This window comes from Zootoca vivipara, chromosome 2 (assembly GCF_965207765.1).
Source record: "Zootoca vivipara chromosome 2, rZooViv2.hap1.1, whole genome shotgun sequence".
Classification (NCBI taxonomy): Eukaryota; Metazoa; Chordata; class Lepidosauria; order Squamata; family Lacertidae; genus Zootoca; species Zootoca vivipara.
In genome coordinates, this window is record NC_142584.1 from 34048484 (window position 1) to 34073001 (window position 24518).

The window sequence follows — 24518 nt, forward strand, 5'->3', positions numbered from 1 at the left end:
GAGGAAATACTAGCACATGAATATTCCTGGCCTAGAGCCACATGACGGATGAGATAGAAATGTAATAAATAAACAAACTGAATGTTACTCACTGGGAAGCCCATGTCTGTGAGCTGTTTTATCAGACGGTTCATGATCCAGGCCTCTTCTTGCTTACTAGATGTCTTCATGCCCTGAGAAAATTAATTGAGAGGGAAAATGGAAAACTGTTAAACAAGAAAACCCTACACCCAATTTAATTCAACAGGACTTACTTCTAGGTAACAGTGTACAGGATTGCAGCCTAAATTTCTTTATTTGTCATATTTATTTCAGGGAAAGAGAATGAAAATCCACACGAAGTCTTTCCATATAAATATTGCATGAATGTGAGATGGCTTGGGTGCAATGTTAAACCATTGTATAGTGTTGGGTTAGGCAACATGGTGCCCTCCAGATGTTGTTGGACTACAAGTCCCATTAACCCCAGCCAGTTCGGCCAATGGCCAGGGATGATGGAAGTTGTAATCCAACAACATCTGGAGGGCACCACATTTTCTACCTCAGATATAATACTACATGCATGAGCTGTGGCATGTTTTGGGTTCACACTACAAGAGAAAATATGTTTCTTCTTGTCAGAAAAGCAATATAAGACCAGTTTGGACATAAACAAAATATATTATTCTATGGTTAAGCATGGCTGAGCATCACATCCACAAGTTGCAGCAAGCCTCCTCTTTTATGCAAAAGTAGAGAAAGTAGGGAACGCCTGTTTTTTATTTTAAATTAACCAGTTCCCTGGTTGGTTTAGACTCGTTAGCTCAAATAAGCCAGGATCAAACAATGGTTTCTGATCCTGGCTTGTTCACTAACTAGAATTTTTGCCAGCTAGAATTCCTTAAGTGTGGATGCAAGGAGGAACTCAGGTTACTTTAAAACTGGAAGTAGAGGCTTTCAGGTTTACACAAATCTCATACAATCAGCTGAGAAAGATTCCTACTTTCTACCTTATTTGTTGGACAGAAGAGAAATAGCTTATCACACTTGCATGCAATATGACTTGTAAAGCTCTTGTATCCCTTATTTGTCAAACTCATTCTGACTATGTGGTCTTTGCATGAAGGTTGAAATACTGAAAAAATCAGATCTGTATGTGTCTGTAAAGAACATGTGACTGACATCTACACCAGAGTGCAAAGGAATCTGTTAGGCAGGGCCATAGCATATCAACTGATTCTCTAGTCCATTCCAGCTTTCCAACACCACTTGAACAAGACAAGTGATGGTAACTACAGGATAACAATCTTATTGCAGTGCTTTTTGAAAATGACTTTCATAAAACAGTTTGATAAAGTATAAAAAAAAGTGCACGAACCATCTCATCTTACTGATTTTTATAACCCAGTTGTGCTTAGTCCTACCTTTTGAAGTCCTTTCTTTGGAGCATTCCCCCAGGAGCTACAAGAGGAATTACTCTCTTGTGAAGCAGTATTATTCCACATATCTCCTTCTTCATCTTCCCACTGATTTGTACTGAGATTTACTTCATCTCCACCACTGCCCCAGCCTTCTTGCATAGAAGATTTAGAAGCTGTTGGAGGAATGGAACATTTCAGTTAACCTTCCTATACTTTAAAATCAATGGGCTTCGTTTGCATGTAACAGTCAAGACTTAGAACAAACATGATTTAGCACGAACATGTGGGCTCTCACCGAGAAGTCAGCAACCACTTTGCTCCTCCCTCCAGCACTGCTGCACGACCGTGAGCCAAATCATGAATTGGCTTAGTGGCTTATTCATCTGAACCTAGGCCTTTGATTTGTCTCATTCCAGACAAATCATGAATGAAAAGCCATTGTTCAGAGTGAGAAAAACTGCGAGCCTGGGTTCAGAAAATACACTAAGCCAAATCACAAGAAGCTGACAGCAGGTGTAATGTGGCCACTATTTCCTCTCTGGGACCCCAGACACTCAGGTCACACTAAGCATTAAGTGCGAGTCAATATACTGTATTTGGATTTTTTTCCCGAGATTGTTCTGTATTTTACTTCTACATCTATTTGGAGAGCTTATGTATGAATTAATAAAAAGATCATAGGTTATACATGTTGGCCGTTGTTGGTTGTACAAGTGATCAAGCAGAATACATGTTTAAGCTAAAAAGAGAGAGAAATATATATGAAAACAGAGCTATAATTCTTCTTGCCAACTCAGCCAAGACAAGTCAACACACACACTTGCCTGGTTTGCACAGTACTGGGGCAGCAGCTGGTGCACTTGCTCTTCCATATGACCCTGCTGACTCAGCAGAGTTATCTCCCCACCCTGTACCACTGCTGGGAGGCTTTCCCCATGCTGAAGTGCCATTATCAACTGCAGCAGAAGGGGAGGAAGGCTCTCCCCATGAAGCTTCAGGCTTTGCATGGATAGCAGGCATCTCTCCCCAGCCTGCTGAAATCAGAAGGGGGGGGGGGCATGGTTAGAGGAAACAAAGAAACATAAAATCAACTTTTCAGACTACATTTCCAGAAAGCGTTACATACTTCCATACTTATACATACAACTAGCTATGGACAACTTTTAAACATGAAGCAATTGGGGGAGACAGGATTTAATTAAGACAGACCCATTTCATTTCCTCTTCAAGAAAGAATATACCTGTGCACAGTAAGAATAACTTGCTGAAATTGTGAAGAAAGTTGTGCCTGCATCATAATAAGAAACAGCACCTGTGGATTCTTTTGGATGACCGAGTCACAAACATTCCCCACCCCCTACAAAATGCCAATTGATTATGATAATAAGACACATCAGATCAGATAAATGAAGATGTAGACACCATAGTGCCCTCCAGATGTTATTGGATAAACTGCCAGGTGCTGATGGGAGATGGACTCAAACAATATCCGGTAGGTACTATATTGGCTACACCTGGAGTAATGCATGTCTTGATAACATACATGAAGCAGTTATTAAATCTGGAAACTAAGATTTGTAAAGAAAGAACTAAGTTTTGTAAAGTGATTTGTAAAGAAATTGGACCACATACTGAGCATGCCTTGATTTGATCCAGTGCAATAGGCTATCATAGTGAAAGAACCTTGTGCATTTTACAAGGATAACATAGTCACTGAAGGAAGGTGTAAAAATGAGGAGAAAATTAATTTACAACTTGAGATCAGATAATAAACAGAGTTTGCATGCAGTTACTATCTAAATTATTATTGTATTATATAGGGAAGACTCCCTCAGCTTTTACTTATTGTTATGAGCTGTCCAAAGAACACTGTTGTTGGGCAGCATGCAGATACTGTAAAAAAATGAAACAAAAGTCCCTCATCAGGAGCCAAGGATGGACTGAGTTGGCTATGGAACATGGTCAATGGTATCAAAAGTGGATGACAGAGCAGAAGTGGCAGAGTTGCTCTTCCACTGTCCCAATGAAGGTTGCCTTTCCCATACACTGTAACCCCTCACACTGAAAACAGCTCCTTCATGCTACATATAACTAGGCTTGAAAACACTGTAGCCAACTGAGGGCTGTTTTCAAGCATAATTGGGCAGCTGCAGCTGGGGAGAGGTTAATCCTCCCCATCTTTCGTGTTCATGATCACCTCTGGGAATTAGGTTTGAAACAAGTTGAAATGCTTTCCCAAAAATAGTTCCCAGGGGAGTGATGCATGTGTGCTATGTGCTGTACGACAGTGTGTGTGATGTGTGAGAATGTGGGGTGGTTGCAGAAAGATCATCGTTACGATCCGCATTTGCTCGTCCTTTTACAGAATTCTGTCTATCGTTCACCATTATCCTTAGTTTCTTACCGCTGATGTATCTTTGTTTAGGGTGGCTTTCTGTAATGTACTGCTAAGAAGCTTTGAGGCAGAAAAAAGGTCCTGCACCCAAACAGATAGTAATTGCTTTCAGCCATCCTACGTTCCTAAACAGCTTGTAAGCTGACTAGGAATTGGCATCTTAATGATCAGCCCTTCCTTCTCTAGTAAAATCCTCATGGTCCTTTTCCAAAAGGAACCTTTACCACAAGAGGCAATGCTGCAAGGTGAAACGTCATGCTGCTGTTTACCAAAGCCCGGCTCTAATGCAGTAGGTCTGGCTTGGTTAATCACAGACAACATACATCATTCCACTAATCACCTGGCCGCTAGCCAATAGTGGAGGAAAAAATCACTTGGTAGCTTTGGGTCTCAGACCTGCCTTTTAAAAGGTAAGTCTTCTCTAAGAGCTGCAGCATGTTGAAGTAATGTGATTAATTTTAGATTCTTATTTTGAATTAATTTTCATGGCAGACTTCAAAAGATCAGATTCTGATCTTCTCTTATTCAGGCACAAAGAGAAAGAAAATTAAGGCAGAGCTATCTAGAAAATAACATTTGTTAACTGTGTGTGATCTGGGAGCTGTGGTATTGGAAGGTGTTTCCCCATGAGTTTGGTTCAAATCCTTGTTTAATATTCAAATGGGCAAGTCTTTATCTCCAGGTCTGTGTGTAAAACAGGAGTTACCTCAGGGGTATCCTTAATGTAAGGATATCTAATGGGAGAGGGAAACCTCTGGCATGTGGGCCAAATTTGGCCTGACATGGGTCCCAATTTGGTACCCGAGCCCAACTTCCCCAAATCATGGCCAATTGCCCTAGGTGTGTGACAGCAGGTGTGGGGCAGGTAGAGATGTGGCTAGACTGTTTGGGAAGTGTCAAGGTGCTTTTGCCTGCTTTTGTGTGGGGTGGGGGTGGTTCTGAGCATTACCAGGTTGTTTTATGTAACCTGGGTATTTTGTAGTGCTCACACCAGTTCTTAGATCTGTGCCCTTGGGCTCAGAAAGGTATATTGTATAATACACTAAGACAAGGCTAGCCAGTGTGGTGGACTGCAACTGCCTTTATTGTTGACCACTGCACACACTGGTTAAGCTAATGGGAGATACTTCTGCTCCAAGGTATTTTATGGGAGTGAAGCTAACTGCAAAGACTGTGGAGGAGCTACCCTAAGACTGTGGAGGACTACTGGGACTAGCAAGAGGAGGGGAGGACTTGTGAAGTAGCAAAAGGAGGCAAGCGGCCTAAGATAGGAACATAGAAAAGGAGAGAACTGAAGAGTTGAAGCCAGATGGAGGTGTTTGTGTAGTGGAGACTGGAGAAAGAATAGTCCGTTCATAAGGCATGGGGAGCTTCAGAGATAAGGAAATATAAAGTTGAAAAACTGATTTGAAATAGCCAGCCAAATCTTTGGCTGGATGCCTCTTACATGGAGTTAAAAGGCTTTCCCTCATTTCTGCCTTCATCCTGTGGTCATATATTGACATACATGTTGGCATAGAAGAAATTAAGTCCCATTAATTATTAGAAAGGAAGCTAGAATGCACAATTTAAAGAGCTCTGAATCTTTGCAACAGTACATTTAACCTCAAGCTGAATACTGCAATTTCCACTGCAACATGTATTCATTTATTAAGTACAAAGAAAGAGGGACCAGCTTCCCTGGGTTCTCTTTAAATTCAATAATAATGATTAATCACTACCAATCTGTAATGTATAAGCCATTTTGTTAAATACATTGTGTTTTGAGCCACACAATGTTATGTAAATTATTACGCACAACAAGGGAGTTCATGCCCTGGCAAATTACATGTAATTACATGAAAACAATAACATGTGTTAAGACACCCATAGTTTGTAAAGTTCTCAAGAGATCAAATCAAGTGCAAAAAATTGCAGTGTTGAATATGACGGCAGTTAGTTAGAAAAATCCTTAAACAGTAACTTGGGTATTGCTGACGTTTGAATCCCTGAAACAATTCAAACTCCACTGAGGGTTGCAGAACGGTTATGTATATTTGCATTTCTCTCTCACACACACACTACCTTCAATCCAACAAAGCATATTACTAATGGTATTTCATAGGCTCACAGGATCAGATAGCTGGGTCTCTTTAGAAGTACTGCATTGGAGGATGATAGTGGGAGATCTCCACTGCGGATGAATTTCGGCATGATATTTCTTCTAATTTTTTTAATACCCCAGTCATTTGTGTGTCATCCCTCAAAATAAACTGACTCATACTGGTAGAAGGCATTCCTTGATGACCCAGACAAAGAACTGTTCCATAACATTAACCTGCTTTCCCCAACATTAAGGCAGACTTATTTTTAAAAGGGCTACAGCTGTCTGGTTGATGATAGGGTAACATACTTTATTTCACCAAAGGCCTACCTGTTGCCTTCCAGGTGTTGCTGGACTACAACTCCCATCATCCCTGACACTGGCCATGCTGTTTGTGGCTGATGGGAATTCTGAGTCCAAAAACAATTGGAAGGCCATATGTTAGCCACCACTGCTTTATTTCATTGTAGCTAGAAAGTCAACAAGTAACTGATTTATTGGAATTCAACAGTCCCAATCTTAAAAATCCTGGAATTGTAGAGTTGAAAGGGACTCCGAGGGTCATCTAGACTCAACTAAAGCATCCATGACAGATGGGCATCCAACCTCTGCTTAAAAACCTCCAAGGAAGGATTGTCCACTAGCTATGAATTTCCCACATGACCTAGAACATGCAACAATGTTTACACTTTAGATGCCTATGGCTAAATTAAAGGGATATGGGTGGTTTCAGATCCACATGTATAACTAAAGGTGGATAATATACTTCATAATTTTGTTTACATCCCACGGATACACTGTAATTGAATTGTAAGAAGATATAATAGAAGGGGAAAGCTCATCCTGCAAGGGGCAGTGAGAAGTAATTTGGCACCTCACCTCTCACTTTGTTATGTCTGCACTATTGCTGAAAATAAGCCAGAGAAATGGCGTTCTTATCTTACAGTACCTCACCAGGACAACATCCTTACTAGAGGAACACTTCAAAGCACAGAGGAAACAGATGACAGACAAAGAGAATAAAACATCGGATAGACAAAAACATCAGTAAATGAAGGGTTTTGTGCTGTGATCTTATTTGCTGGAACTGTTTATGTTGTCTATCCAGCCCAGCTAGGATAGAAAACCAAAGTGGCATTCATCCAGGTTTTTACTTTTCTATGCACATATAGGCTTCATTTGTTACCATGCAGAGTGCAAACTTCCATTTCAAATGTGGCTATATAATGTCTCAATAAAGATTTATGATTCTATACATGCTTTAGGGGACAAAAGGATAACCTAGGTCTATATATTTTAAGTTAGTTTGCTGTGTTTTAATATATTTTTACATTATCTAGAAAGAAGGCTGATACTACGGAATAGTAGTCCTACACAATGAACTACAATAGACCACAGAAATATTTAATTCTGAGTCAATGAGAAATTTAAAATATCTTACATAAACAGCTTTTTTCTAGTGCAACTCTTGTAGCTTACAACATAAATAGATTCTATTAGTCACTGGAGGCATTTATATGACTCAAAGTAAGAGATTTTCATGTCTTATTAAGGTCACCACATTACATTACTAGAGTTTTAAGTTACATTCAGATTGTGTTGTGCTTTCATGCTAGTTTCTCCAAATGGGAAGTACTGCTGAACTCAGCTGTGCAATTCATTAGGAGCTGGCACTGAAATAATGTTGTGGAGGAGAGGTGTAATCTCTTGTCCTTCACCATCCATATAATCTGTCATCTGAAGTGTGGCTTCTCTGTAAACTCCTGGTCACACAGAAGCCTGTCCATGTGATCATCTCTCCCTCTGGGAGAAGAGGCATTTGTGTGAATGACCCAGCTCACATGGCTAGTTTTCTACATAGTGGAGGTGAGGGGCTTGTATTGGGGCCAAATCAACAGCAAGGATTGGGACTACCCCAAACACATATTGCAGATGAGCCTGAAAATCTCAGCTTTCCTTTAAAAGAAACCAAAAATGTTTCTAGGCTATGTGGCTGTAAAGAAAGGCCTGTAAATATAACTGCACTAAGTAGTTGTCAGGAAAGATGATGGGGCAAGCTTTAGGCATCCTTTGGATTCAGTCAGAGAGAAGAGGAAAACTCATACCCTAGCCCAGGCATCTCCAAACTGCGGCCCTCCAGATGTTTTGGCCTACAACTCCCATGATCCCTAGCTAACAGGACCAGTGGTCGGGGAAGATGGGAATTGTAGTCCAAAACATTTGGAGGGCCGAAGTTTGGGGATGCCTGCCCTAGCCCTTCTTTGTAGCTACCATTTATCTCCCTGTTGCATACTGCTTTCTAGCCACCCCAGCTGCCTGTCTCTTCTTCCTTGCGCATGAAAAGACCCTTTTTTCTAAGCAGGCTATTGCTTATGAGGGGAGTTCCAACATGCACCAGTAGAGCAAATCCAGCACTCCTGTCAATACACCCACACTGTATTGAGCTCCACACCCCCTCACCCTATCCCACAAGATAAGTGGCAGTGACACTACCTGCTGGGAAGCTAGCATTGCAGCTTTGCCCCACTGGGTGAGTCGCTACTGCTGGTATATTACTATACAACTTGTAACAAATGCTGCTATTATTGATCCAGAAAATCATTGATTTAGAATATCTGGATTGCCTTGTCCAAGTCCCTCAAACTTGTGCAAACTCAGATAGTCTGCACACAGGAAATGTACAGGAGAGTCACTTTGTGGATGCAATTTAGGGTAGTGGGGAAGAGTCATAGCTACCATTTCATTCAGCCACATAACTTGGCTTCCTTTATGGTTGAAAACTGAAAATATCAAACAGTGTTTTCATGGATAAATTCAACTGCTGATCCCTAAATATATGGAGCAGAAATTGTAGCTGTACCAGTTGCTGGCACTTCTGTGACTCAGGCTACTCTCATCTCTGTATCAACCCTGCCTTCTATACTGGCTCGTGGGAGAGGGCTGGCTGGTATTTGGGGCTGCAGGGTTGTGACATATCCCACATAGGAACACCCTGCACACAAGGGTCTAGACTGCTCAATCCCCAGGGGCATTAGCATGTGTGTGTGTGTGCATTTATAATTGATTTATTAATTGGCCAGGCATGCCTTGGCCACAGCACAATGACAAGGAGGGTACAGTGCTCATATTATGGGGGGAAAGGTAGGGGGATCTTAATGAAATCTACAAATCCCACCCCTCTGACTGTGCCCAAATTTGGATCTATTATGACCCCCACACAAATGCATTTTACTTAAACCAATGAGCTTGAGTACAAGTAGCTCATCTACCTTCATGTGACTATAAATGTAGTAAAGTCAGGAAAACTCAGGATTCTAGAAATAGGACTGATTATACGAAACCCTACCAAATCTGGTCAAAGGGTTACAAAATTTCTAGGGGCATGGGATCCAAGTACATAAGACATTCAGAATGGATAAAATCTCCTCCAAAACTATTTTCTTAAACATTATCAAGTGAAATAGAGAAAATGACACAAAGACATTAAAATTGGAGGGGGGGAAGCATTAATGATTAGGAGCTGCATTCTTCTGGTAGTGGTAAGTTAAAACTTGAGGATTAGCTAAAAGTACAGAGGATTGTCAAAAGTTTTCTTCACTGCTGCAAAAATTCGGAAGTTTTTAAATACTAGGACAACACAAACCACAGCTAACTATTTTGTTCAGCAAAAAATAAAAAGTAAACAGAGAGTTTTCGATTTCTCAAGACAAAAATCTCTTTGTATGAGATAATGAATAAAAATCACTGGTTCAACAACTAGGCAGCCTCTTGGGTAACAGCCACAATTGCAGAAATATGTCTTTGGCAGGAGACAGCCAGAGTAATAGAAACAGATGGATAGTGTTGGAGAATGCACATCAAAGAGGGACAAACAGCAACAGAGCAAAGAAACTAAATTCAAAAACATGATGAAATTATATCTTACCATATAATATTTTTGTAAGGAAAAAGTCATGCTGCAGTTTGTGTGGCTGCCAATAGGTGGCTATGAGAACTGCAGTGACAAAAGCAGGCAGAGCAAGTGAGCAGAGCAGACAGGCTGGCAACACAAGTGAGCAAGCTGGCAGAGCAAGCCGGCAGGTGGGCTACCCAGGAAGGCCTTCCCATGTTCTGTCTGCAGCCACTGCCACCTGGGAAGCCTGGGGGTTGAACGAGCAGGCAGGCAGTCCAGCAGAGTGAGCATGCCCCCTGGCAGACCTTCATGTGCGTCTTTGTTGCTGCTTCCCAATGTTTGTCCAAAACTCCCCCTATCCTCACAACTTGCCTCAAACCACTGCAGTGTGAGGCAAAGGGGAGAAAGACTTTCTCCTCTTTATTCCCTTATTGTCTGCAAGTGGCAGCAGGATTTTGGGATGGGACAAGCTGTGAGGGTATGGATATGTTTTGGGGGGTGGGGATCTGCAACTGGGGTGGCAACAGTTAGACAGATTAAATGAGGTGTGAGGGGATGGGGAGCTTTGAGTGAAAGCGAGGGGATTGGCAAGGGGATTGGGGGAGTTGGCAAGCAATGTGAGCTACAGCAATGCTCCCGAATGAAGATAATATTGTCAGATATGTCCTGCGAAGGGCTAGTGATCTGACAAGCATGTGCAGATGAACTGACAACCATTATGTCCCATAGAATTCCCAGATTATGGCTTTAAACACACCAACTTGGTTATTCTAAGACAAGGAATTAGTATCACTAGCCAATTACCAAAATCATTTCATAATCTGATAATTCTTTACACCTTTTAGATTTTTTCTCCATCCTTAGTAAAACAATTAGTATCGTAACCACAATATCAAAAGAAAGATGATCCACAGAATTATCTAATGGCAAATTGTCTGCATCTTTTATCCTTTTGCATATCATTTCTCATATATGAAATTTTCATCTGGCCATCCTAACTTAGCCTCTTGTGTCTGCCCAGACTGTGTGCTGTAATTCAGAATGGAAAATGAAATGATAAATTTTAATAGCAATGAGTATTTTGGACACCTTTTTATACCTTATTCGTATTAAATACAAACTTATCCTTAAGGCAGGAAGTATAGCTTGAATATAAACAAATAATGCCTACAACACACTTATTAAAGTTTCTTTCCAAAAGGTAGCATACTTATTTTGTGAAAACAAAAGCTGTATCATACCTGGACCAAGCAGCGGGGACCGGTTTGACTGGGCACTTGACTGGTGCGGGGGCTGAGGTTCAGCCATGTTTGCGTTGATAATGGTGGTGCTAGTGGTGGCGGTTGTGGTACTGCTCTGGATTACAGGATTGTTTCTATCCCACATGTTTACAGTCTTGTTGTTATTGTAATTTGGGTCACCCCAAGCTGAGGTACCATCATCAATCTCCATCTTGCGCCGAATGGATGGTGGAGAGGGCTCTTCCCACCCCGTTGATTCACTACAATCTTTCTGTTTGGCTGGCACTGGTCCACCAACCCATCCTGATCCAGTCTGTTTAACAGAAGCAGCTCCTCCCCAATTGCTCACGTTGTTGTCCTGGGATTTAGAAGCCCAATTCGGTTGAGGACCAGGTTTTAAAGATTCCCCCCAGCTCGTACCTGTATTAGCCTTGCTGTTTGTGCCATTTCCCCATCCAGTGGTCCCAGAACGTGTAGTATCATTCCAGCCAGACCCTGCTCTATTGTCAGCATCCCATCCAGAACCATTCTTTTTCCCATCTCCCAAGTGTCCAGGGACAGATGAGGAATCAACCCAATCTCCACCCCCTGAAGTCCAGCCTGGATTTGATTTCTGTACATCTCCCCAGTTTTGAGATTTGGGTTTCTGAGGTTCACCCCAAGTAGGCGACTTGTCCTCCTGATTTGTGGTCCCACTCCAAGTGTGGCCACTTTTGGCAGCAGCAGCATTATTGACAGCAGTAGAACTTGCCGGCTCTCCCCATCCCCCTGGGCCATTTGGCGCTTTGTTATTGTTGTCGCCCCAACCTGTATTAGTTGGAACTGTTGCAGGTGGAGAGCTGACCCACCCAGATACTGAAGAGGTATTTGTACTGTTCATGATGGACCCATCATTCTTGCCCCCCGAGTTTGAAGGCTGAGTAGCTGCACAACCCCAGGCCTCAGTTCCATTGTCATTCTTTCGTTCAGACCTTGGGGATTCTTCAAATTCCCAGGCAGTGTTTTGTCTTACAGGAGTCTGTCCCCATCCAGTGTTGGACAGAACCCTTGGGTCAAGATCATTCCTTGGCAACTGGACTTGTCCTTGGTCTATCATTCCCTTGTCTCTTCTTCGAGCCTCTCCAGTTCCTTCCCTCCCAGTACTGCCTTCATTCTGACTCCCATTGCTATCATTACTGCCTTCACTACCTGTGTTGCCAGACGCTGCAGCTTTGGCCCAAGAGTTTATTTGTTCGTTGCCCTGCTGCATGGCAGGATTCTGGCTGGTAACACTGGAGCTATCCCACCCTGTTGATCCTTTCCCATTGATGTCATTGCTGGAATGCTGGTTTGGGGGCTTGCTCCATTCACCATTAACACCATTACTGGTGCTGCGGCTTGGGTGGCCCCAAGCACCAGAATGCATATTACCAACACCACTGTTGCCATTGCCCCTGCCCCATGCTAAGATCCCAGGACCAGCAGGAGGCCCCGAATCCCATGCACTTGTTCCATTCCCTTCCTTTTGTACAGCACTGCTGGATCCATTTTGTTTAGCACTTAATGCTGAGTTCACAGTGTCTCCATTCCCCTGACTGAACCCAGAATTGCTGTTTCCTGTGGCAGGATTACCTGGGGATATCCCCCACACTGAATTGCCCATTCCTTCACCACTTCCCCCACTGACTTGAGAAACTGATGTCCCATTAGCACCAGGAAGGCTTTGCAGGTGGGGCGGGATGATGGCCCCCATGCCAACAGCCATGCCCCAGTTCGGCAGTCCATTTGTCTGCATTGCATTGATAGGGTTTGATGAAGAGTTCATGGGGTTTGCGTTATTTGGTCCATCAGTGTTAAGGTTCTGAGGTTGTACGCTGAAAGACACATTCTGAGAAGTGGACGTTTGTGGTTCTGTGCTCTCTTGCGGCAGCAAGTTTCCCCAAGCACCTAAGGTGCCCGTTGGGTTCCCATTCTGGTTGCCCATGTTCTGACCTATGGCACTGACTGGACTGCAAATACTGGAAGGGTTGCCTGCTCCCACAGTTCCTTCATGTCCGAGTACAGGCCAGGCAGCTGGATTGGCATTTGGATTAAGGTTAAGATTAATGCCAGCATTTGAGTTGGAAGCACCCCAGCAATTTTGACTTCTACCATCTCCAATCATGTTGTCCATCTTTCCATCCCCACCACTGGCAGAGCAATGAGCTAAGCCAGAGCTGGAACCTGTGGCAACACCCCACACTCTGGCTGAATTTCCATTACCATTTGCTCCACCAGCTCCAAGGGCACTCTGGTTAGAAGTGCTTTGGATGAGTGCTCCATTGGTGCCATTATTGCCATTGGGTTTCTTTGTATGTCCAGTGAAGTTGCCTTGGGCACTCCCTGTAGCCATGCTACTGTTCTCTGAGCCACAGTTGGAGGCAGAGTCAGTGTCTGTAGTACATTCTGAGGCAGATTCAGTCTCAGTTCCTGTAATGGAAGGCCACGCTTCCTTGTCAGTCCTGTCTATTATCACTTTATCCCAGCTGCAATTGGCTTCACTTCGGAAAGTGGGCTGCTGTCCCCAGTGAGTATTCTCATAATGGTCTCCCAATCCGCTGTGACCAAGGTCTGAAAAATTAAACATGATGTAAATTAGTCTGCTATCCAATGACCCAGATACATCAGTTGAACTCTGGCTTGATTGTTATGTTTACATTCTTTAAGACTCTTTCTCCCTCCTTTATAGTCTAGCTTATGGTTAGGGGCTCCCAACTTTCACTAAGCCCTTGGAGAAGCACAGCTTGTGAATCCAAACAAATTCTTCAATAAGTATAATAATGCATTTTGAATTCTAGGTTCTGAAAAAACAAGTATGTTCAGTGCTAATACACAAAGGATTTACATGCAGACAATAGTACTATTTCTCTTTTATTAGGCTGCACTAATAGGGTTAGATGTAATAAGCAATACTTTGGGGCATGCAATTTTCAATATTTTCCTATATACCACATACATTTTAAGCTGAACTATTAAAAGGGATCTAGAGGACTGTGAGGACTGATTTCAAATATTAAAATACTTCTCAAACATATGAGTTGTTATCACTTTCAGTTGTATGTTTTCACTGCATGAAATGAAATCAAAGAAATACTTTAGAAAGTATTATCACTGTAAACTAAGACTTCGATGACACGTCTGGTATTCGTTGGCATACATACTATCACTCTACCACAGAAGGTGGAGCCACACATAGTGCTGGCGCACAAGACTGGGTCTCTTCAAACAGAAGCCAACATACTAGTCCACTTCACAGCAAAGGACAGGCCTAGGCTCTTAGACCAACGTCATAGATTAGAAATCACAAGGTATAATAGAGAGAACCACTTGTAAATAGCTGCAGGATTGAGGCCTTTCATTCATTTCATATATATGATCAAAAATATGGGTGCTTTAAAAAAAAAGGTAACTATGACGGTAGTTAATAATGAAGATCACTTACATTTTGTACTATAGCACTGATAGCTATTAAATATAAATTGCATGTTCTGTACTTGTCATATATGATTTGGGACTTTAAAATGATACTTGATTGACAGGCCAATCTCCCTCTACAAATAAGCTGGATCTTCTCAAACAGCTGTTACACTGTGCCTCGTCCAGTTCCTAAACTGTTAATGCTGTAGGTTTTGACAATTTGAGTTTCTTAAGACTGATGTGACAAAATTCCACGATTCTAAATTGGGGCAACAATAACTTCCCTCCCTGAAATAAAAAGTAGTCAGTATCATGACCTCAATGAACATTTTAATGTAACTCCAAGATCTGATATCATAATCAGTATTTTAAATGATCAAAACATATCAGAAAGCAATCTTGAAATCAGAGTGAAAATATAACCTTATGAAGAAAAACATGGACATTCACTATAAATCTGCATCCTGGAACAAAAAAACCCTCCATTCTAATTCAATGGGAAATGGTTAAGCTTGTATGTTTACCAACATTAACAGACACTGACTGATTTGATCAGCACTTAGATCTGAGGTCAGAACAAATCTGAAAACTAATACAAATTTGAAAGCACCCAAAAAGTCAGCTTCTTTCTATTTGTTTCTTCCATTCTAGTAGCTGAAATACTTGTTTATGCAGTCAGGAATTCAAAAAGCACAAACATTTAAGTGGGAATCTGTCCTGCAAGTTTGCTTTCACAACAACACTGACTCCATAAATGCCGAAGCTGTCAAGGCTCTCCCAGAAAGGCATATGCAAATGTGGAAGGGTTAAGAGATGAGAACGCTAAATAAAACAGCTTTATTAAGAGACAAAATCCTAAATTAGGCAACACATGTGGGAAAGCCTATTACTCTTTTAATTTTCTTCACTACGGTATGCTACAAAGTATGTTCCGTCTGATGTGGGAACCTTTAATGCGTTCAGAAAAACAGCTGAGCAGCGTAAAAAAGAGCATTCTTCATTATTAGATAGTGAGTACTCCATGAAATACTAACACTCCAAAACCAAACAGCAGTAGATAATGACAAATAACAACTTCATTTTTTTGCCCAGCGCAGCATATCTTTAGCAAGCAGCTCTTTCTCTGAGGACGCCATTTTATCAAACCTGAAAGGCAGCCAAAAGCTTAGGACGCTGTGCTGCTGCTGCTGTCTCTGAAACATTATGTAATAAACTGATTTTGCAAAAACAGATGCCATTTGTCCCCTTCCCCCCCTTGCTGCTGTATAGGGGCCAACGAGTAATGAAATACCTGAGAAAAGGTGCTGCCCAACCATCCTAGGAGACGCTACATTGTGTGCAGAGCTGTCTCCCCTCCTGCATCTAGGTTCGCCTGGGCTCTCGGCTTCAATATGTCGGCTGTGTACAGAGTGAGCCTCATCCTGTAGAGCTGCCAAGAAAATCGCTCAGTGCAAGTGTGCGCCCAGACAACCTGCAAGCTTGCTCAGGCCCTGGCTGTGCTGGCTTTGGAAATGCCCTTTCCACACAGGGAGACTCCTACCCCCACCTCCAGCAGCACACAGCCCCCTTAACTCTGGGTAAGGTATCAACAGATGAGGATTTTAAAGCTTTGATTATCTAATTGCAGCTGACACTAAACCGATCTTCCTTCCTCTTTAAATTCTTTCAACTGTCACAAAACATTTTCACTTCGAGACCTAGCCACAATTAGCACGGTGGCTGCTTTTCTTCTGGTTTTTGAAAGTCAGCCAAAAGAACAGCCGCATATTGCCGATTGGCTGCATGCAAATACATTCCTGCTTCCTTCATGTTTCCATCCTCTTCTTTCCTTCTCTAAACAGCAGTGCTACACACACTTGGCATACCAGCACTAACTACAATACTGGGGACAAACCTTATATAGAACCTGGCAGGCCTCCAGGTGCTTAATTACTTCTCTGCCTTTATCGCGAAAGCTGAAAACATGCAAGTCTATTAAAAATCACAGCTTCTATTTGTGAGCATACAGCATTGTCACTGCATGCTCAAACAATACGCTATAGACTGTAAGTGCTTTTCCCTCTCACAATTTCAAAGCGTAGAATGGTAGAAGGAACTCTTTTACTGCTGCTTAAAGTTCATTGTCAGCCTTCCTAGACTTTGAGAGCAAATCAGGTGATTTATAGCATACAAGCTATGAATTATGGTGCCATCCATCTATCCAGACTTTAAGACTATAAAACCGACCACCAATAGGGATTACTACTAATAATATAGTTGTCCTAGCATAGGATAAGTACTCCCAGAAGTACAGTAACTAAAATATGCATCAACTTGCCACAACAGATCTCATTGGAGAAGAATCAGCTGCAATTTACTCAGAAACAAAGCAGTTAAAATACACACAAAACATTATCTAGCTCCTAAAAATATACACATAAAACTGCACCAAGCATATGAAGGAACATAGCCAACATTCTGTGAATCTAAGATATATATACTGTAAATTTAAAAAGTAAGTTTCTAGCCCATAAGAGTTATATGCTATGCTCAAAAATCAGCAGGCATTGCTAATGGAAGAAGCTAGAGGGGCTGCTGAGAAAGATTTCCAGTGGCCAGGACCTCAAATGTCCTGCAGTCTTCAGTATGCAAGGGTTCATTGACCTGCACAGCGGACTGTCCTCTGTGTAACCGAAAAAAGCATGTAAAATTAAAAATGCAAATGTCTGCATGATTTTGTTTGCAAACTTCTACATCCTGACGCCTATATGCATTTAGGTTATTTTGGTACCATTTTTAAATGCAGGGTATACGTGGCCAACAATCTCTTTTATTAAATGACACAGTATCACTGATGTCTCTTTGAACATTTAGCCGCAAGCAGCTGCCACCAATTCCTCAGTCGTTGCAACTGCTTTACCTTCTCTTAAGAATTTATATTTTTGGGTTTCAGTATTTTCTTATATATTTTTTTGCTCTCATTTTGCAAATTCTTGGATTCTCTTTTCTGTAAAATTTATGCTACTTTTAAAAGTATTTCTGTACCACCTTCTCATAATCTAACAACAATATTATATCAGATATGTCAACGTATTTGCTACAAAGCAGTGTTAGAAACAGGGATAGAATAGCTAGGAGCAAGATGTGGGCACCAAAACAGAATGTCTAGTTGCCCCCCCCCCCGGGGGGGGGGAAATAAGCAACACTTCTTATTTATTATTTTGATAAGCATGAACTAATACGCAATTCACATAAGTGACACATTGTTAATATCACATTTTAGCAGACTTCCATTTCACTGTATCTGAAGAAGTGTGCATGCACACGAAAGCTCATACCAAAATAAAAACTTAGTTGGTCTTTAAGGTGCTACTGAAGGAATGTTTTTACATTTTAGCAGAAATTGTTAGCACATGTTCAATTTGGTGTTTACAATAAAAATATTGGTACTGTACTTCAGTTTTCAAAACACTCTACTCTTTATTGTTAAACTCCTTAACATATTGTCTATTCTTACCGTATACTTTGAGGCTTCAAAGCACATACATTTCAGTAATCCTTGAGTGACAACCAGGCACAAAAAAATGGCACTCAAGGCTTTTTGAGGTGCTCACAAATGGAGAATCTTTGGGTGCAAAATGCACCCTGCTAATTTCGAGCCCTGCTACAAATATATCGAATATGTATTTTTTATTTTTAAAAAACCGCTATGGCGTATTCAAAGTACTATTTACAAGTTAGTTTCTAACAATTGCTAAATACTGAAAAGCCAGACATTAGTTTATGGGGAAATAAAATTACTTCTGCCCTATTAACCAACATCTGTCTTCCTTTTCCATTCCAAAGGTGTCCTGAATTGAGCTATAGTTGTCAGGAATCCTATGGGGATGCTATGGGCATTTAAGAATGTGTATTTGAAAAGTGTTATACTCTGCACTTGTAGCTACTTGGTTGTCCTTTAAACATGGTAGACTTCAAAGGTATATAAAATGTGTTCCAAACTATTCCAATTACTCACAGACATACTAGATAGAGAGATCAGCTGTTGGCAGGATCTTGCCAATGTTGGAAGACTCCCAAGCACCTGGTAGCCAAGCGCCTACAAATTTAAGTCTGGCATTTAAAACTATGACAAAGGCAACCCCAAAATGTGATGCTGGCCCTAGTTATTAAAATCACTTTTCCAGTCTTGCACCCAACCACCTCTATCCAACTAAGTAATGGGTGCAGCAGTTACTAATGCTGTTTTCCTTTTTTTTTCTTTGTTGCTTTTATATCCTGACTTTCTTCCATTATAGAACCAAAGGTGGTGTACAGATTATTACAGATTATCAATTTAATGCTATTCTTTTCTTCAAGCCCTGCAGAAAATATTTTCTTTTTGCAAAAGTGTTACAAAGTCTCTCCAGTTAAATTACTTTCTCAAATGTCTGGAATTTATTTTAGGCAAGTCTCAAGCAGAAAATAAAAGCAGTGTTATCTTTTTGGTGCAAGTTATAATTGCAATAATCTTCTAAGCACACAAAACTGGTAATTTTACTTTTTAATGTAATTTTACACGGAAATATTGTATACTGCAGGTTTTTTAAAAAATTAAGACATCTATAAATGCATTTAAATAAATAAAATAATGTGGCCACTTCTAACAGAGTATCATAATGCTTAGGACAACATATATTCGTATATGTAACTTGAAACAAACATGTGCATACATTTTAGGAGATACATTAAAATCAGCTTTCTGCTCAGAAATTAATCTATTTATCTGAAATTGTCATTTGAAATCCTAAACTTGTTTTACATGATAGGCACCCTCCTCTCCACAGCAAATAAGTGTTATGTCACAAACATCCCAAAGGAAGATTAGGACTTCAAGTGGGACATAAGCAGCAGGAAGAGCAGGTCAACTTCCAACCCAGTCAAAACCGATTAGCCATGCTAAAAATATACAAAAACTCCATTGTAAGGCAGCAAAGGTTACTGATTACATAGTACACTTTTCACAACCTCCCAAATGCCAAGTTTAGCCAACTACCAAAGTGATGCTCTTCTTCCTTTACCTCAAGACAAACATTTTAAGGCTCAGCTATTATTAGATGCTAAGGCCATGTCTCACACTCTCCTTCTGATTGCTCTGAACCCCCTTCTTCATGTAGCCAAACTTTCATGATATGATAGCCTTGAAGTATTCTCATTCAGTTTCCAATATACCCCACTGGGTAGTGGGTTATATTTTTCCACTTCCCCCCACTGAGAAATAAAATTATATTAACAATTTTTTAATGTTTGGCTCAGGAACAAAATCTGTTAAGCAAACTACTACTTAAATTTCATGTTTATATGATGATGAAAAGTGTGCTAAGCACTTAATATATTTCGGGAACAAAATGTAGGAACATATTATAATATAAGAAACTTATTCTGGCTACCAGTGGACGATATCCAATATTAAAGGTAAAGGTAAAGGGACCCCTGACCATTAGGTCCAGTCGTGACCGACTCTGGGGTTGCGCGCTCATCTCGCATTATTGGCCAAGGGAGCCTGCGTACAGCTTCCAGGTCATGTGGCCAGGATGACAAAGCCGCTTCTGGCAAACCAGAGCAGCACATGGAAACGCCGTTTACCTTCCCGCTGTAGCGGTTCCTATTTATCTACTTGCACTTTGACGTGCTTTCAAACTGCTAGGTTGGCAGGAGCTGGGACCAAGCAACGGGAGCTCACCCCGTCACAGGGATTCGAACCGCCGACCTTCTGATCAGCAAGCCCTAGGCTCAGTGGTTCAACCACAGCGCCACCTGGGTCCAAACGATATCCAATATTAGTCATACTCAAAGTAGAACAAATGAAATCAATGGAATTATGTAACTTAAGCACCTTGATTTCAATGGGTCTACTCCAAATATGGCTTAGTTTGCTATCACTCAGAAATTTCTAAATATCAGGGGTCTGAATTTCAATAAGTATCATATAACAGGTACAGTAAGTGACAAGGTTTTAAAAAGGAATATTAACAAATATATCAGAACCTACAGAATTCTGAGGAAATTTTTTTCATCCTTTGTGAACTTTGGACTAAACTCCATTTATAGGAATATTTTTCATAGTTTTAGACCTCAAGATACTAAAGGCAATGCAATTGTTTGTAATTCAGTGAAGTCTGAATGTTTAAGCTAGCATTCAGTTTTAACAAGGTCCAAATCCAAACTCTTCTTCATAAATTATGTGCAGAGGTGTATCTAAAATAGTGGTCACAGATATGTCACTCATCTTTAAGAAATTAAATAGTATGCACAAGTCTACTTCTCTTTAAACGCTAAGTTATTCTTTAGGCATTGCACGAAAGTGGTTGTCCTTATATTTTGGAATGTGTGTAGCTTTCCACTTCCATACCCACCTTTAATTTTCATTGCTGTTTGAGAGTTTTCCAAAACACATCTGCTTTTCAAAGTCGTCAGCTATACTACCTTAAACTATGTTTTTAATTAGCAAATATGGAACAATAATGCTCAAAAATGGTCTGCATGCACACAACTGTTCTACTGCTGAAGAAATGAAAGTAAGATGCCTGGATCAGAAATCACCTGGCAACCATATGTAAAGTGCTCTGATAGAGTAGGGAATAAATAGTTTAGTAATAATAATGTTTTAACAAATATGGCATTTATTTGCATACATATTTTATGTATTAGGTAACTGATTACTGCAAAGGCCCATGGAAATTTATGTTGTATCTTAGCAATTTTATTATTCATTCACTTTAATGATATACTGGAAAGAATAAAACTCCTCCAGTTCCATTACTTCTCCTTCCTGTCATCTTTCCTTCAAGTGTACATCTAGTGCTAGCATTCTCGTTGGTTCTCCACTTACATATTTAGATTTCAACAGCATCAGCACTTAGAAAATCTATCTGAGGCCCTCTGCCAAAAGTGGAGTTCTTCTCCAGACATTCAAACCTTTGATGTGCAACCAAGAAACTAAAATCATTTTGTTTTAAGACTGAGCAGAATGTGCTTCATAACCATATGAAACCTGATGGCAGATTTATTTTCATATCTTATTAAAGTATTTTACCGCTATTGTTTTCATATGTTCCCCACCCAGAAATATCAAGGATAGGCAGAATTAAAAACCAAAATAAAGGACAAAGCAGAATCACACTGCTATAACTGAGAATTCATTCTAAACCCAGCCTATTTCAATCAAACCCCTAAGGTTTATGTATAACTCCACATGAACTAATCCACTAGGAAGAATAGAATAAAGCAATTTGCATGAGAGGCTGCAGCATAACTGTCTTTCAAGAATAAACATATTTAAATACATAGGGTTGCAGCCAAATGCTGTTGAGTGTGCCTTCACCTTCCTGTTCTGTCCTCTATAGTCCCCCACACACCCCAAAATCTGCTCCAGAGGGTTATGGGGCAGGCCTCCAGAGCATATTTGGGAGTTCACAAGAGGCTGCAGTCCCATTGCACAAGTGCAGCTTCACTAACACAGCACTGGATACAACACATGCATTTTCAATTAAAGATCTAATATTAGCTGGTATTAGCTGGTAACAATTTGATGAAATGTTACAACCACATTAAAACCAGCATTTAAGGTCTAGGACTTCAGACCTTTGAGAAGAACAAACAAAGGAATGTTAAGAATTTAAGGAATGTTTCAGCATTCAGCCTACCTAGAAAAGATTACCTTATTTTGCCAGCCTTAAGACTGCATAGCCAGGAAGCACAAAAACAATACAAGAAGGTACAAGAGCTGGGGGGAAACGGGGTAAGACTTCAACTCCAATAAGAAGGAAGTTGGCACTTTGTGCTTACAAATATTCTTAAACTGCTACAAACAAGTGCCGGCAATTTTTCTATCACTGTTAAGCGTATTAAGGTATACAAATGAAAGAAAAATGGGAATCAGGGCTCAATTAGACTCAAACCTCACCACAATTTAGCCCTTGAAACTGTTTTTTGGTTTTGATTTTACTGCTCAGGCTCCGTCCTGCTGTTCATGAATGCTTTCCTCCTCACATCTGAAGAACCACAGTCTGATCCCAATGAATGTGTTTCAGAGGACACAGAACTTTCAGTTAGACTTCAGCACTGTTTTTGGATAAGGGATTGGCAAGATTTGCACTCAGTGTATCTTGAACTCCTTCTTACAAGAGAATGCCTCCTTCCATTTACTTACTCCAAATAAGCCTTGCATTTAATTCATACTGTCTGGGTCAGCTTTGGTAGACCCCTTTTAGTCTCATCTTTTCTCAGGCTATTATTGGGAAGGAATACATTCTGAGATCTACAAGTAATTCTTCTCAGCTATGATATAAGCTGGCCTAAAGCCCATTAACTCTCACAGGACCAGCTCATCCTGCTACAATATCATATCATGCATTTATAGCAGGAACAGTTGCCAACGCTCATGGTTTGACGTTTCTTAAAGTAACAGCTGCTGATTTTTTCAGCTGACTTAAACAATAACTTCAAACTCAGATTTAGAGAAATAAATTGTGTCAACACTCTGTATAAATTATTTTATTCAAACCTATACAGAGATAGAGTGGCTCACTGTCACTTATGCCCCAACCCTAGCTCAGCCCATTTCATCAACCACACTTTCTCAGTATATCAAGAAACGAAGTGGGCTCCACGGCCCTAGAAAGGGCCTTCAAGAGCAGTTGTGTCTCACCATTCCATAATGGAACTAGGGCCTTGATAGGATCACCTGTGCTATCCACTGAAAAGAAACAACACAGCAGTAAGGAATCTATCAGATTCCATCAGTCTCCAGAAGGTGGACCATCCTAATTGGTTCCCCACCCTGGCAGGGCAGAATTGTCATTGCAAGTTCAACTCTCACAAAGAAGTGGTCTGACCATAATAATGGAGTGATATTCACCATCCTTTATTTCCAGACCACCCCTCTCCTCACATGAAGTGAAGACTAAATCAAGATTATGCCCTGTTCTGTGCCTTGGACAAATGACTATCTGAAACAGACCTATGGTTGCCCTGAACTCCCGAGCTGAACAAAGGAATCCTCACCGTGCATGCTGAAGTCACCCAAACCACCTCTCTGGGTTCCTCCAACACGACAACCTCAGCCAGTTCGGTCAGGGAGGCTGTTGAAAAACAAGACTATCAATGTCCACCAGCCATGATGGCTGCATACTACCGCCACAATAAGAAACCACATGCCTTTGGATACCAGTTGCTGGATATCAAAGGTGGGGGGAGTATGCTCTATCTACCAACCTACCTACCTACATATCTGTCTGTCTATCATCTGTCTATCTATCTATCTATCTATCTATCTATCTATCTATCTATCTATCTGACTTATATACTACCTTCCATCATAAGATCTCAGGGTGGTTCACAAGATAAAAATACAAGGTAAAAGCACAAATAGTTTTAAAAAAACCAACCCTTCCACAAACACATTTTAAAGTCCATAAAAGCATTTGGCAAAATTATAAAAGGCAGACTCAGAAGACCTAGTGGTGTCAGACAATGATGGCAATGCATAAATAGCAGTTTCTTAGAAAGGAAAGAGGGCTATGTTCTTCCCATTCCTCTACCTCAATCTGGAGGTAGGTCCATGTAGGTCCTGCTTGCAAACTTCACAAATGTCTGACCGCTGGTAGAATAGGAAGTAAAGCAAAGGACTAAATGGCCTTTTGGTCAGATACAACAGGGCTCATCTTGCACAGAAAGCCCCCGGTTCATTACCTGGCATGTTCAGGTATTGCTGAGAAAGAGACCTTTCTGAAACACTAGAAAGTCACTGCCAGTCAGAATAGACAAAGCAGAACCAGATGAAACAATGATTTGACTATGACTGCACACATACTATACCTTTCAAGCAACTTTGAAGCACATTCTTTCCCTTCAGAGAATTCTGGGCATTGTATTTTACACCTCACATAGTTATAATTCCCAGCAACACTTAACAAGCTATACCGCTCAGAATTATTGGAGGGCAGAAATGTGCTTCAAAGGTATAGTGTGTATGTAGCTTTGATGTAAGACAGCTTCATGCATTCATGGACAAATTCTGCAGACAGTTTCCTCAAATTGGGTTGTGCAGGAG

General features: G+C 40.8%; 1 protein-coding gene across 17 annotated transcripts in view; it reads right to left on the minus strand.

The window, feature by feature from the left end:
* Nucleotides 1–24518, minus strand: part of TNRC6C (trinucleotide repeat containing adaptor 6C) — a 416076-nt gene that overhangs the window by 34798 nt on the left and 356760 nt on the right. For 12 of the 17 annotated variants that reach the window (XM_088661613.1, XM_088661607.1, XM_088661608.1 and 9 more), the window contains 4 exons: nt 11012–13600; nt 2225–2434; nt 1404–1573; nt 93–173 (listed from right to left, as the gene is read on the minus strand). In XM_088661613.1, coding sequence (XP_088517739.1) covers nt 93–173; nt 1404–1573; nt 2225–2434; nt 11012–13600 — 3050 coding nt within the window. Of the gene's footprint in view, nt 1–92; nt 174–1403; nt 1574–2224; nt 2435–11011; nt 13601–15737; nt 15897–24518 lie in introns of those variants that run through there. The other 5 variants (XM_088661614.1, XM_088661603.1, XM_035104574.3 and 2 more) reach the window with 3 other exon arrangements.